The sequence below is a fragment of the Sus scrofa genome, chromosome 7 (assembly GCF_000003025.6).
Source record: "Sus scrofa isolate TJ Tabasco breed Duroc chromosome 7, Sscrofa11.1, whole genome shotgun sequence".
NCBI classification, from domain to species: Eukaryota; Metazoa; Chordata; class Mammalia; order Artiodactyla; family Suidae; genus Sus; species Sus scrofa.
In genome coordinates, this window is record NC_010449.5 from 47,931,959 (window position 1) to 47,946,917 (window position 14,959).

Genomic DNA, 14,959 nt, shown 5'->3' on the forward strand with positions numbered 1-14,959 from the left:
GAGGGGCTGCAGGGCAGTGGACACGAGGCCCACCATCCTGAGTCAGGCCCTTGTGTTACCAATTGGGGTCTGATGTTGTTTAAAATCTCCTAAAGATAAATTTAACCTGTGCCCAACATTGTGCCAGGCCATGTGCTAAGTTCCTTGTTACATGACTCAATTTAATCCTCGAAGCCCCGTTTTACAGATGAGAAGACCAAGGCCTGCCAAAGCGGCCTTCCCGGGGTCCCTCAGCAGCCAGTGGGACAAGGACTGAGATTTCTAAACCTGTGAGCTCCAAACAGGCCTGGCAGGAAGAGGTCCTGCCCACCCGAGGCCTCACTGGCCACACTCATCCCCCCTTGGCCAGCCTGGCCTTTCTTTGTTTAGTCCCCTGAGCACCTGTCACTCCTGCCCCAGGACCCTGCACACCCCTCCCTCACATCACTGACCCTTTGGTCTCGCTCTAAAGTCCCCTCCTCCGAAGACCTTCCCCGACACCATGGCGCACGTCTCTTGTTTTCAGTCTGCCTCCTTGGCAGCCATCAGCCATAGCAGGGTGGGGACCTCGTCGGGCCACCACTGGTCACCCCACTGATCACAGAGAGCCGGGCACACAGTGCACACTCAACTCCTCAGGTGAACAAAGGTGCCCCCCTCCTACCCTGCCTGCTCACCTGGCCCCAGGGCCCCACCACCCACTGTGTGCAGGGGTGGGTGTTGCAGGGTCGTGTGCTGTTGGGTCTTAGCGCTTCCTCGCAGAGGCCCGGCTCTGGGCAGGTGACCAAACGCTGCTGCTCGCCCCCGCCGCAGGCCTCAGAACACTGGGAGGGCAGGGAAAGGGGTGTGGGCGCTGCCCGGGTCTGAGGACACCCCCACCCCCATCCCAGAGCCCCAGGCCTCACCTCCCTCCAGGAAGAGGTGTACCAGCTGAGGCAGGGCTGGGCCCCACAGGGCCGGCGGGCAGGCGGCTTGGCAGGCCCCGGCTGGCAGTGGAAGGGCCGCAGTGGCCGGAAGTCCCGCGTGTCCACGCACTGCACGTCCCGCGTGGAAGAACCCCCGCCACAACTGCGGGAGCACTGAAGGCCAAGGGTCACGCGTGTGGACCCCGTGAGGGCTGTGGCTAGGCGGGCATTGGGCCCCCAACCCCCTCCAGGGCAAGTCCCTTAAGAATCCCAGTGAGAGGTCAGAGCTGGTCAGCCTTGGGCGGCAGGCGGCCTGGCCAGGGGCTGCCCCAGGAGGGGACAGATGGAGGAGAGGAACAAGGAGAAAGTGAAACCCCAAAGACAACGGAGAAGGCTTGGGGTGGGCCAAGCCTCACGAAGGTGCAATGACTGGAAAGAGACTAGAAATTCAAGTACGAAGGTACGCGGCACAGAGCCCTCCCCACCTCCCCAGTCCTCACTGGTGGCTGTGGCTGATCCCAAGACAGGCCATGGGCCCCAGGGCTCCACCCTGCAGCCTGAGGCCGCCCACCTTCTCCGTGCCCACGCACCTTGCTCCAGTTGCCTGTATGCCAGGCAGCACAGGGCCGCAGGTGGCAGCGGCGGGCAGGCTGGGGCCGGCCAGCGGGGATGCAGTCCTCCTCCCGGCCGGAGCTGCAGCGCACGGGCCTCCAGACAGCACCCAGGCCACACGTGGTGGAGCACTGGGGGCAGAGGACGCAGAGGCCATGAGGAGACAGATCACTGCTCCCTCCGGCTCCTCCGACAGGGGGCTGCCCATCAAGTGGACCTAGTGCCTTAGTTTCCTCATCTGCAGAGTGGACTCCTCCATCCATCTCCCAAGGGAACCATGAAGATAGAAAGTCAAATCCCCTAGCAATTAACAACAGTCCCTGCTCACAGGACACACATGTGCAGTGGCCCTGATGTCCCACTGCTTCCCAGAAGCACTGGGAAGGAAGTGTGCTTCCTCAGTGGGCCTCAGCCTGTCCCTCCAACACCAAAACCAGGGATCTGAACAGAGGCAGCTCACTTCCCCTACGGTGACAATCTGGGGCTGTCTGGGTGGGAGAGGGGCTGCAGGACACAGGCTGGCTCTTTTCCATGCAGTTCAGGCCCTCACAGCCCCTGATGGAGCAAGTGGAGCCACTGAGGGGACAGCCAGGTGGCAAGGATGGAGCTGAACCTGGAGGAGCCAGGCAGAGCCCTGGCAAACCCTGGTGGGACCACTGAGCAGGACCGGGCCTGGGGGCTGTGGGAGGCTTCCCTGTCAACACAGCTGTCTGGGGTGAGCTCCCTGCTCCTGGGAGCATGCAAGCCATAGCACAAGAGCAACATTCCTCCTGGCTGCCCCTCATTTGTGCCTGCCGTGCCTGCCCTGCCCTCCCAGCCGCCCCCTGTGCTGCTCAGGATTGAGCTCTGGGCATCCAGGGCCACATACCCCTGCCTGCCCTGCTGCTCAGAAGGGAAACTGAGGCTTGATGGGCAGACTGGCCCCAGGAGGACACAGAGGGCAGGATGACCGAGCCGGGCAACGTTCCTCCCTGTTTACAGAGCCTGTGGCCACCAGAGGCAGTCAGTTCCCTGGGAGGCAGACAGACAAGGCTCTGCTCACCTCCAGGGTCCTGCTCACCCCCCCACCCGCACCCTGCCCCCGCACCACTTGCCTCGCTCCAGTTTCCTACTTCCCAGCTGGCGTTCCTGGCGGCTGGCAGGTACACAGGGGCCTCCGCCTCAGTCGGGCTGGGGACCAGCGGGGCAGGGGCTCTGCTGCTGTTGGCCAGACTGTCCTGAGCTGGTATGGACAGGAGCACAGGGCCTGGGGACTCATCAGAGTTGGGGGACTCAGGCTGGCCCAAGGGTCCTGGGCTAAGGGCAGTCACCCAAGGTGTGTTTCCTAGGCCAGTTGGGGCCGTCCGAAGGAAAGTTCCTGGCACTGCCCCTGTCTGCAGATCTTGTAGAGCCATTCTCGGGGTTGAAAGGGTGGGACTCCCTGGCTCCAGGGGGCTGTCCGTGCCCCATGTGTCTGGCAGAGCGGCTGTGGGAGGAGGTTGGGGCCCCAGGCCACTGTCCAGGGCTGGGTCCCAGGCCACAACCTTGCCTGTCCACAGCTCTACCATGTTGGGACCTGAAGAGTGGGTGGTGCTGATGGAGGGCAAAGAGGGCGACGTGGGGCTGGGCTTCTGGGGAAGGTACGGTGCTTTGTGGCCTGTGGCTTCGTCATTATCCTCGGAAACCTCATTGGTCCTCTCCCCCTGGGGTGGGGGCAGGGGTGGCTGGCCCTGGCTGTGCTCCCCTCCGGGGAAGCTGGTCTGGTTGCCAGGGGGCATGGGCGTCTCCAGGCTGACTGGAGTTGGGGGCCAAAGTAAGCTGGGGAGGCCAGGGTCCGGGGCTCCAATGGGGGCATCCTCCTCAGACAAGAAATTGAGCTGGGGGTTCCCAGGGGTCTGCTCCGAGGGCGGGGGAGGGGAGTGACCAGCCCAGCGGGGCCCGGGGACAGCCCCCTCCTTCTCAGCCCCAGGAGGCTCTGTGGCAGGCACGGGAGTGCCCGTGGGGGGCTCAGGAGGACTGCTCAGGGGTGGGGGCATCCAATCCCCTGTCAGGTCTGTGTCAGGCTCCTCGAAGATTCCGTAGGACAAGTCCTCATGGAAGTTAATGAAATTGTAGTCATAGTAGAAGTCATCCACAAACACAGGCCCAGGCAGGCCCATCTTGGGGTCCTCCTCCCCGATGGCATTGCCCATGCCAGCTGGCTCGGGGGGTGAGGGGGGCAGAGGGCGTGGGGCCGGGCGCCGAGGGATGAAGTCAACCTCATTGAAGAGCTCGTGGCTGGAAGAGCCACTGCCTGAGCCTTCAGGGCCCGGCGTGTCCACGGCCTGCAGGCAGGGTGGCAGAAGGCAGGCAGCCTCGCTTGCTGGCCGCTGGGCCTCATCGCAGGGGACACCGGTGTCATTGGTGCAGAGGATGCTTCGGTGCTGAGTGCCTGGCCCACACGTCACTGAACACTAAAGGGAACGCCAGGTGAGGGACTCAGGCCAGGAGAAGCTGGGGCCTGGCAAGGAGCCCTGCCCACTGCTAAATGTTACTGCACAGGGCCTTGCCAGCCCTTTCTGGCCCTAACCAGCTCAAGGCCATGACTTGTGGCCTGTGACCTCCCAGGGCATCCTAGCCCCTTTGGGGACAGGGCTGAACCTGAAATGTGCCAGCCTCCCTCCCACGAGAGTACCTGGCAGCAAGAGCTCTCCAGAGGCTGCCTCAGCTTCCCTATAGCCCAAGACTGAGAGGCAGACCTGGGGACACCATCCTGATGCTCACCTGAGACCAGTTCCCTACGGCCCAAGTGGCCGGACAGGGCACGTCACGGTTGCAAGGGGTTTCAGCAGGGGGCCGGGGTAGGTGTTCGCAGGCGGGAGGCTCCAGGGCGCTCTGCTCATCCAGCCCCACACTGCGGATGCAGAGCACAGCCCGCCGGGAGAACCCCCCAGGCCCGCAGGAGCGGGAGCACAGCTGCCACTCGCCTGCCCACCACCTGCAGGGGGCACACAGGCGGCATCAGCATGGACTAGGCCCTTGGGATCCAAGCAAGGTCAGGTCCAAGCCCAACGGATTATTCCCCAGGGCTCCAAGTCCAGGTCAGCGCCCTGGCCCCCAAAGCCCAGTGACAGGGCACAGCCCCCTTTGCTCCTGCCACCTTCAACCCTGGGGCAGGGGAGCAAGACCAGTGGCCAGGATCCCTATCCAGGGACCCAAACACCAGTGACCAGGGATGCCCCTAGCTGATGCTGGCTGCAGAGGGGAGCCCAGGTGCTGGTTGGGAAGAAAGGCCAAGAGCCCAGCTCCCTCTGCTCCTCCCAGGGACCCCCATGAGGGACCTGGGCGTCAGGACCTGGTGGGCACAGGGGTGGGGGGAGCTCACCGGGCAGGGCAGGGCTCCTCGCTGCACTTCCTCTGCCGGTCGTCGGGCCGGTCCAGGGGGTCACAGTGCCTCTCGTCCACAGGCCCCGCCTGCCGCTCTGTGCAGTGCACGCTCTGCCGCTGCATGCCTGGGAGGCCACAGGGGCTCAACCTGGGCCCGGCACCCAAGGTGCCCCCTGCCTGAGCCCCACTGCACCCAAAGCCACAGCTATACCCACTCTGCTCAGAACCCTTCCAGAACAGGGCCTCACTGCCTCTGACATGAGGAAGGCAGGCCCTCCCCACACTGAGTCCTCCCGCCATCATCCCGCCCCTGGGAAGACAGTGGAGTGTGGAGGTTCTAGCACCTTCCTAGCTGGGAGGCCTTGGGCAGCTCACTCCACCTCTTGGAACCTCCATGTTTTCATCTCTAAGTGGGAGTGACGAGACCTGCTTGAAGCCCATGTATGAAGAGATCATGTGGTCACGGAGGTGCAGGCTCAGCCTGTGCCTGGTACCCGGTAAGAGCACCACCAGTGCCACATCTGACCACAGCCCAGCGCCAGCCCCGTGACTGCACCCTCCCGCAGGTGAGGCGCCCAGCAAGTGTGGAGAAGAAACCGCTCAGAGTGCCCGGCGAGGCCTCCTCTCCGGGCCCCACAGGCCCCTGCTCCCTGCACCACACTAGCTTTGTCACTGCTCACACCGTCTGCCTCTTCCTGCCGCTGGGCCTTTGCACGGCTGTGCTTGTCCCCACACACACAGCCAGCTGAGGCCCAGTGGTGGAACCAACTCCAGCAGGTTCTGCCTTCACCCTGCCTCCCCCCACAAGCCTAGAGGAGGGACTAGCCCCTGCCCTGAGCCTCCAGTGTCCCATCCACACCTCTCCTCCCTCCCTGGTGGAATTCTGGGTCTGTTCAGATTTCCCTTGCAGCCAGGGGGTCTGGGACACAGTCGTGCCAGGAGAAAAACATACAAGTCCCTCCCCAGAGTCGGCCCCCTTACCCCTTTGGCTTCCTGCCTGGACTGATGATGCCACCTCATGCTACACAAGGGGCGGCGGGGCTGAGAGAGGGAGTCTGGGGCCCTCCAGCCAGCTTGGACTGTGCACCCTGGGGCTTCTGTCCGTGAAGACAGATAAACCCTTATCTGCTCCAGCCACCACTCATCAGGACCCTGCCACTCGACACGCGCCTAATCTGTCCACTTGGGAAGCCACCAATTTGTGAAAGACAATTCCCCAGTGTCTGGCTCATCAAATGTACTTGTGTTCACACTTGTAAATTCAATACTTCTATGGGGTAGGACACTTTTAGCAGCTTTTGAAGATTTTGACCTTGCTTTAGTGGTTCGGTGGTCATTTTGTCATCATAATAGCACTTTAAGGAATGTTCTAATGCCTCTGTCCCCAGACGCCTGATACTGAGACCCCTCGACACTGAGGGTCAGGAGACTGACGGAGCCACAGGGAGGGGAGTGTGAGAGTTAAGTCAGATTGTTATACTTCTTATAAAAAATTAAAAAGGAGTAAGCGAACAAGGAGCACAGGCCACGGGGCTCAGAGGGAGGTGGGAAGACCCGTGTCTCATGCCGGCTCCCTCCCTCTCTCCCCCTTTCCCTCCCCTCCCCTGCTCTGGGGACACTCCTCCTGGGGCAGCAGCCCAGGGACTGTCAGGCTTTGGACCTCCCAGGAAGGGTGGGAGGGCACCAAGGAGGAAGGGGCTCTCAGGGAAGCCCATCTGAGGCAGGAGCTGGAGGAGGGGAAGGAGCCCACCCTGACCGGGTTGCAGGTTAAGGCTTTGCAGCACGAATGGATCAGGTATGGAGCAGACCTACAGGCACAGGACCTGCAGAGCCGAGCAATGAGAAGAGGGAGGCCATCTACTGTGCCTGCCTCATACCTCGGTTACTCTCCCAGGGAACCCATGAGATGAGATGGCCTATTGCTGGCCCATTTGATAGCTGGGGGAACGGAGGTCTGGAAGCAGGTTCCCAGCTCAGGCAGCCCAGCAAATAACCAATGAGCCAGAAGCTGAAGCCGAGCATTGCTGCCCGAGACAAAGGCCTTGCCGGGCAGCAGCCATGCCCACCCCTCGCCTCACCTGTGCCACAGGTGACTGTGCACTTGGTCCAGGGCCCATAGTGCCAGGAGAATTCGGGCGGCTGGATGTGGCCGTGGCCATCCGCCTCCCTGTGGATGGTGTACTCGTAGCGCACCCCGGGATTGCTCTCCTGGAACAGAAGCTGGGGCAGGCAGCAGGGGGCCCATGAGCACGAGACACCCTCTCCCCCAGCCCAGACCTGCCGCCCATCCTAAAAGAGCCAACCCCAGCCGCCTCTGCAACTTGGGGCTACATCACAGGGCCATTTGAGAGACAGGGAAACCGAGGCAGAGGCGGAGCCCCCAGCAACAAGGCTGGGCCAAGGACCAGGCCCCATGACTGCCCTAAGTTTCGCTTGCTCTTGCCGGGGGCTGGGTCCCATGGACCCCACGTGTGCTCCCCTCGACCTGGGCCCCAGGAGGCAGTCACCTGGATCCAGACAGGCTCGTCGGTGGGACCAGGGGATGTGAGGTTCTCCCAGTTGCCAGTGCGTGCGTACGTGAAGGTGGTGCCTGCCACCTGGTAGTCCCCGTTCCACTGGATGGTCCACCCGCCGTTGAGGAAGTACTTATCCGGGTCCTCGCCACGCAGGGCCAGGAAGTTGGCAGCCTCGGCCACCTCCTCAATGCGGATTTCGCGAGCCCCAGCCGGTATCAGCCCCACGTCCACATACCCTGTTGGCGGGGCCGTGTGGAGGTAAGAGGGTCAGCTTCCCTCACCCGATCTCTCTTCCCACCTGCCCCTGCGTTAACTTAAGAGTCTGAATTTCCTGGAGTTCCCATCATGGCACAGTAGAAACGAATCCAACTAGGAACCATGAGGTTGCGGGTTCGATCACTGGCCTCGCTCAGTGGGTTCAGGATCTGGCGTTGCCGTAAGCTGTGGTATAGATCACAGACACGGCTTGGACCCCACATCACTGTGGCTACAGCTCCAATTGGACCCCAAGCCTGGGAACCCCCACATGCCGTGGGTGTGGTCCTAAAAAGCAGAAAAAAGAAATAGTCTGAGTTTCCCCAAAGACAGATGCTCAGATGTGCCCTACATCCTACATCTCCAAAGCCTCAAAAGGGTTCAAGTCCTGCCCCCATGATCCACACCCCCCCACCCTCTCCAGGAGCCCTTAGCTGGTCCCCCTGTCCCAAGGGGGGGCCGCCCCCTATACCTGGGTTCAGCACGCCCTTTCTAAAACCCCACCTGACCGGGCCCATTCCTGGGGCATCCTCCTCATGCCCACAGAATCTGTTTTTGTTCTTTCACCAAGTAATACCTATCACAGGCCTGGCATTATCCTGAGGATTTTACACACGTCACAACCCCATGAGACAGGTACTACTGTCATCCCCATTTCACAGATGAGGACACTGAGGCACAGAGAGGTTAAGCGACGTGCAAGAGGGTTCTTCGGGGCTATCAATCAGACTCTGAGGTCTGAGGGTCACCTTCCATGCTGCACTGCATCTCTGGGATGCAATCAAAGCTTCTTGGCCTACTAGCCAAAGCCCCACAGCAGCCCCACCCTTACACACAGGCCTCTAGACGGCGTGTGCTCCTTTCCTGCCTCCATACTTTGTGGGGCACAAGCTCTTTTTCCATGGCTAATGCCTCTTCCCCTTTCACGTGAGTCTTTTATAGTTCAGCTGATTCCACCTCCTACAGGAAGTCTTCCCTGACTGCTGCAGACCAGGACCTTCCTCCTCAGGGCTCTTGCAGCCCCCCAGGCCTCCCTCCACTGCCCCTGTCACTCTAAAAGATCAGACGGAGCTCTTCACCTCCGTGTCTCCCTCACAGAGGGAAGAGCTGGCACTTCCCAATGTAGGTGAAACAGGCTGGGAGTGGAGCTGGGGGACCTCGGACGCTTCATAAGGCCATGCATTACCCTGATGGCCAGCCTGGGCTCCCTGGGCAGGAGGACTCCCTGTGAGGACAGGTCCCTGCACCTGGCCCTGGGTGCTCTGACCCCTGGCAGGATCCTGGACATAGCAAGGCAGCTTCCTGCTTCCCATCCATCACTAGCCTGGGTGGGGTGGGGACTTTGAGGGCTGCGGGCAAGGGCTCAAGGGAGACGAGGAAGGGCCACTAGGTCAAGAGCACCCTGCGCCCACCAGCAGTCCCACCCCATACCCAGGCCCTCAGCCTCCTCGAAGGTCCCGCTCACGGTGTGGCAGGTGGAGCCGTTGCCGTGGCACACGCCGCAGCGGTCCTCAACGGCTCCCGAGTCGATCTCGAAGTCGCAGCCCACATTCTGCAACACATGGGGAGGGAGGCGGCTGGTACCGGGCCGTGGGCTGCCAGCGCTCTCTGGCCCAGTCTCAGGGGCCCGCCGGGGTGGGGAGGAGGGAGCTCAAGACAGGGGGTGGGGGCCCCACACAGCTGTGCCCTCTGACCCCAGGTAAAGCCTCCTACTTCTCTGAGCCTCAGCTGCCTCAGACATGAAACAGGGAGAACCACCTGCTCCACCTGCTGTGAGACCGGAAAAGCTTCATGAAAGGCCACCCAGGCTTCGGACCAGTGTAGACAAGAGCTTCCCCCAAACAGGAGTCAACATCAAAGGCCTGGGGGTTCCCCGCTGGTCCTGCTCTGAACCCAGGCCTCTGCCCCCAGGGGCTTCCCTACCTCGGAGCAAGGGCAAGACCACACTGAGGACACGGGCAGGGGAACAGGCCACTGCTGCTGCTGGAAATAAGTCTAAGTACTGTTAGCAAACTCTGCCGCTCTCTCTGCCAGGCCCTGAGCCCTGCACGGCCCTGCAACGCCCTGTTAAATGACTGCATTTAACCCGGTGATACATGGACAGTCCCTTCCTATCACAGAGGAAACTGTTGCCTGAGGTCATCCAACCAACAGGAGGTCGAGCAACCGCCTGAGCTCTGGTGTCCGGGCTGGGGCTGGCCTGGTGCAGGCCAGCATCCAGAAGCCATGGGCAGCCAGCAGGGGGGAGGCAGGAGGGCCGAAGTGCAGAGGCAGAAGCTGAGGGGTGGGGGTGAGGCTCGATGGTGCGTGGGGCTCCAGTCCCAGGAGGAGTGGTGGGGGCTCTGCTAAGAGGCGACAGGAGACCATGAAAGGGCTTCACTGGCAGAGCAGGGGAGCCCAATGGTACAGCCTGGGAGGGTGGCCAGAGGGGACCAGGAAAGAGCCAGAGGTGGCCCAGCAGGGGGTTGGGCGGGCAGTGCTGCAGACCCTCCTCCTAGCCTGGCACACCTTGCAGATGCCATTGATGCAGAGGTCACGGCTGGCCTGGCCCTGGTAGCAGGGGGTGCCGTCGATCACGGCGTCCCGCAGCTTCTCGGCAAAGTACTCGTTCGAGGGCCGGCAGTGCAGCTCACAGGGATTCACTGGGGGCCCAAGCAGAGGAGCCATGAGGGGACAGCCAGGGCAGAAGCACGGAGGCCCCCAGGAAGCCCCCCTCCACAACACGCATCAGTGGCAGCCTGGAGGCTCCCGAGCAGCACACACATGCCCGAGGCTCCTTGGGGACGGGACCTTGGAGAGAGCAGAAGCCCCAGCAGAGTGCCTATATCCCTGGGCCATCCTAGCCTCTCCATCTCTGCCCCTCCAGGGCTCAGTGTCCCCACGGATGGCAGGACTCACCATCATTGACCACGGGCACCCAGGTGTGCAGTTGCCCTTTGTAGAGCATAGCATCAAAGTGGCTGCACTGGACTTGGCGGAAGGAGGGGCGACCGGCGGGGCAGGCCTGCAGGTTGCAGAGGCGGAAGCGCTTCCGCTCACCCACGCAGTATTTGCCCTTGTATTTGGGCCTGTGGGGAGAGTTGGGGTTCGGGGGGGACGGAGGGGTGAGTGCACCATGACAGTGAGCACCGACTGCATACCTGGACCCCGAAGGAGCCCTCAGCAGGAGCAGCCACTCCTGCATCCCAGACCCAGAGGCTCCCGCCGCCCCCTCTGCTCCCGGCACACCGCCCACTCTCAAGCCCAGATACAGTCTCCCTGCTTGAAAGGATCTCAGGGAAGGTGGCAGCAGGAAGCCTGAGCTCTGCCCTCAACCTACTATGTGACCATGGCCAAGTCTCTGGACCCCTCTGGGCCTCGGTTTTCTCACCTATGCCTCAGTCTTCTCATCTATAAAATGGGATTGGGGTTGCCTCTACAGAGGGTTGGTGACAGAGGGGGCCAAGCTGCAGGTGTGACCAGCACTGGCTACTCCAAGTGTCCAGCCCATGAGACCCAGTGTCCTGACAGCCCCATGTCAGCAGGCATGTTCCTGGTGGTGGCACCACCAGCCCAGTCAAGAGGGCTGTTCCCAGCACAGAGCCTGAACCTCAACCCTAACCCAGCTCAGACCTGGAGGTCCAGAGGCAGGAGGGGCACCGCCGCCGACAGGGGCAGCCTAGGGAAGAGGGCTCTGCTGTCTCTGAATCCTCACACCACCCCACCTACATGGAGAAACTGAGGCCCAGAGAAATGAGGTCACTTGCCCTAGGTCACACAAATCTCCCAGCTGTCCCCAACTGCACCTTGGACCCATGTGTATCTCAGATGCCACGATTGGCTGTATTTACTGAGCGCTTACTAAAGACCAGCTGCAGCGTGCCAGGCTTTACCTGCATGCACTGCATTTGTCCTCAACCCCTCTACTGGATGGGCACTGCTGTGGCCCCATCATACACTTTCATCATACACTTTCTCGGACCTGGAAACTGCGGCCCAAGAAGGGGAAGAGAGGGTCCTACCCAAGGAGAGGAAAGGGGATAGACTCTGATCCATCTAAGGCTCAGGGTCTAAGCTCTTAGCCACTGTCTTCCCTGCCTCCCTCCCTCCAGCTGTTGCTTTGTTATGTGGCTTCTGATGAATCCCTCTGGTCTCTAGGCTTGGTGTTCCCCTCTCCACCAGGGGCTCAGCCGTGGTGATTGAGCCAGCCTCAAAGGCACCCCTAAAAGTGACTCAAGGTGGCTTCAGACAACCCAGGCTTGGCCTCTATGGGGACACTTATGAGAATGGGAGGCTGGGACAGAGCCGGGGTCCCTGCCATCGCTGACTGTTCAGGGTGTTGGATTCCCCCTGGCCCGGCGGGCCCAGGCGCACACTCACGCAGGCTGTGTGCACTGCCGCTCAGCACTCTGCACACCCACGCCGCAGCTCCGCGAGCAGACGGACCAGGCGCTCCAGCCAGACCAGCCGCCGTGCACAGCCTCAGGCCGGAAGCCCACAGGAACACACTCCCCGTTCAGACACCACTACCGAGACAGGCAGAGGTAGAGCCAGCCCGCCCCGAATGCCTCGCCCCAGGGAGAGTGATGCAGGGGGCGGGGAAGGCCCAAGGGGGTGGGGGAGGCCCCCTTCCAGCCACCCAAGACCCAGGCCCCACAGTGGAGCTGAGCAAGGAATAAAATACAGCCTGCATGCTGACTCTCCACGCCAAAGGCACCTTGGAGGACTGCCCCAGCAAGCTCTGTCCCCAGGCTCCCACTCTGCCGATGGGGACGCGGGCCAGGGAGGGCTGGGGGTCTGCTGAGAGCAGGAGCAAGTCTGTGAGTCAAGTCCAAGCCGGGAGCACAGACCCAGCCGGGAATCTCACCTCTCACCGCCTCCACGCTGGACGGGGGCACCCCTACCTTGCTCTCCCCACACCTGGTACCATCCACAGCTGCATCCAGCTTGGAGTGACAGGTGGTCCCCACAGAGCACCAGAGTGTGTGGCAGACATTCTGCAAAGAGGATGGAAAGGGCTGCACCCTCGCCTCCTCCCTGGTACCACACCCTGCCCTGCCCCTGGCTACCCCGCCAATCCCCTGGGAATCCCTTCTGGTGGGGTCTGTAGACTGAAGCCCCAGAGGTCTTCACTTATCTTCCCGGGACCCTGTGATGTGGGGGGCCCTGGGCTGGGGCCCAAGGCTCGAGGTGGCGGCTCAGCACAGTCCCTAGCCCAGCCACACCTCCCCAGCCCCAGCCTACTTGAAGGGAAACACCCCAGTTGGAAGCTGCGGGCTCTGACATGCCTGCAGCCATCACTCCGGATGACCTTCCCCAGGACCCCGCAGGAGAGGTTTTATTTTACCTCCTATGATCCAGCTCCAGGAGGTGAGGGCCTTCACCAAAGTCCCACAGTTGGTAAAAGGTCCCCCCAGGATGCAGACCTGGGTCTACAGCCTCTCCCACAGGCCACTTTCTGTATCCTGGGCCCAGACCAGGGGGGTTCTGCACACTGCTGGGGGCTGCCCCCTCCCTCATGTCCATACATGTCCCACACTCACATCCATGTCATCGCAGAAGGCAGAGTAGGCCCCGTACTGGAGGCGACACTGGTGGCCCACATCGTACAGGACGCCAGGCGGCACTGAGGGGAAGTCGATGACATCCTTGGCGGGAGAGTCGTCCAGGCAGAGGCCCCACCCACGGCTGCACAGATGGGACAGAAGGACAGAGTGAGGGGCCGCCTGTCCTCTGGGGCAAAGGAGGCAGCCTGAGAGACCCATGAGGGAGGCCTCAGCTGGGCTGGGGGGCCAGGGGGCATAAGAAGGGGCTTAAAGTCCTAAGCTTATAGGAAAACTCCAGCCCCCCTGCTCACCTGGCTTAGTCTATGACCCGAGCGAGCACTAAAGGCCCTCCCAGCTGCTCCATCACCTTCAGGGCACTCCAGCTGCCAAGTAGCTCACCCAGGCTCCCCAGAGCCAGGCCTCTCCATAAAGTGCTCCTTCTGCCCCCAACACTCTCCCCACTCCTCCGCCAGTGAAGCCTCTCCCGCAAGATCATGCCCTTCCCCCTGAAGCCTCCTGGACCACTAAGCCCTTACATGACCCTGCTCTGAGTTCCTGCAGCCTCCGCCCCTCAGCCTGGGATCTGGAGAGCATCATCTCACAGCTGATACAACGGCAGGCCTCTGACGGTGCCGCCCCGGATCACAGCCTGAAGGCTGCCCCTGCCCTGCCGGCAACCTGGGAGAGAGCCCAGGGGCAGCCCTGCATGCCAGCCTGCCTTCCACTGTCACTCCCTTACTTACTCCTGCCGGCCTTCCACCAGGATTCCCTGGCAGCGGCAGGAGGGAGGCAGCACCTGCGAGACATGGGGTCCCAGGCTAAGCAGGGTAGGGGGAGGCAGAAGCCCTTAGTTTTCCAATGAGGGTGGCTTGTGCTGGTCAGGAAGCCAGGATGAGCAGAGGGTCCTGGTGAGGGATGAGGGACGCATGGGAAAGATGGGCAGTGGTGATGGATGCTGGGGTCTGGCCAGGAGAGAGAGACAGAGAGGGACTAGGGGCCAAGGAAGAGATGGCAAAAACAGAGGGTCAAGACACAGGCCAACGTGCAGACCCTCGTGGGGAGAGGCTGAGGGCAGCCAGCCACGGGGATCCAGGGGGCTAGATTTCAGAGGCAGAAGTCCGAGAGCTGTGACCCCAGGCCAAGGTAGGTGGTCTGTGGGGTCTCCTAAGTCCCCAGGCTGGTGGCAGGGCCCAGGCTCCACCTAGAGCTGCAGGGCTCGGAGACTAGACTCCTGCTGAGGACCCTGGGGACCCCTCCCCACCCAGAATCACCTGGACCACCTGTGCTAGCTGGACCACCACCTCTAAAATGGGCATGGGCCAAATAAGCAGGCACGGGACCCGGTGCCCTGCTCCAGATGACCGCAGGCCAGGCACTCTCCCCCCTGCTGCACAACCCTCAGGCAGCAAACTCTACCACCCCTGTCTCCTCACACACACACTTGTCCCGAGATGGTCAGGGTGGGACGCTGGGCTGCCAGTGCCCATGTGTCCGCTCGTTGGGCTGCCCTTGGCGCAGGGCTCCTCCCATCCGACTGCGAGCCTGCCTCAACACTGCGCCCCAAGTTTAAGTTTAAGATCATGGCAGCTGAGGCCTGGCAGGGAGAAAGGAATTTTCTGATTGCAGGCCTCAGCCTGGGGTCTCCCTGGGCCTGCACACTGGGGCAGAGCTTCCGCAGAGGCAAGGAGGAGGCAGGTGAAGGGTCAAGCCGGGCCCTGGGGCTCCTCCTTTTCATCTGCCAGGATGCAACTCAGGATGTGCCTGAGAGGTTCGTCCACTCCTCTGACTCAGACCCAGCCAGGGAGCTCCTCCGACTGGGGTC

General features: G+C 62.0%; 1 protein-coding gene across 2 annotated transcripts in view; it reads right to left on the bottom strand.

The window, feature by feature from the left end:
* Window positions 1-14,959, bottom strand: part of ADAMTS7 (ADAM metallopeptidase with thrombospondin type 1 motif 7) — a 75,131-nt gene that overhangs the window by 12,561 nt on the left and 47,611 nt on the right. For both annotated transcript variants that reach the window (XM_021098839.1, XM_021098838.1), the window contains exons 9-22: window positions 13,135-13,279; window positions 12,496-12,588; window positions 11,972-12,117; window positions 10,511-10,680; window positions 10,121-10,254; window positions 9,044-9,164; window positions 7,349-7,593; window positions 6,920-7,061; window positions 4,840-4,966; window positions 4,239-4,452; window positions 2,591-3,928; window positions 1,475-1,627; window positions 885-1,058; window positions 657-803 (exon numbers count right to left, since the gene is read on the bottom strand). In XM_021098839.1, the coding sequence (XP_020954498.1) occupies window positions 657-803; window positions 885-1,058; window positions 1,475-1,627; window positions 2,591-3,928; window positions 4,239-4,452; window positions 4,840-4,966; window positions 6,920-7,061; window positions 7,349-7,593; window positions 9,044-9,164; window positions 10,121-10,254; window positions 10,511-10,680; window positions 11,972-12,117; window positions 12,496-12,588; window positions 13,135-13,279 (3,349 nt within the window). The remainder of the gene's footprint in view (window positions 1-656; window positions 804-884; window positions 1,059-1,474; window positions 1,628-2,590; window positions 3,929-4,238; window positions 4,453-4,839; window positions 4,967-6,919; window positions 7,062-7,348; window positions 7,594-9,043; window positions 9,165-10,120; window positions 10,255-10,510; window positions 10,681-11,971; window positions 12,118-12,495; window positions 12,589-13,134; window positions 13,280-14,959) is intronic.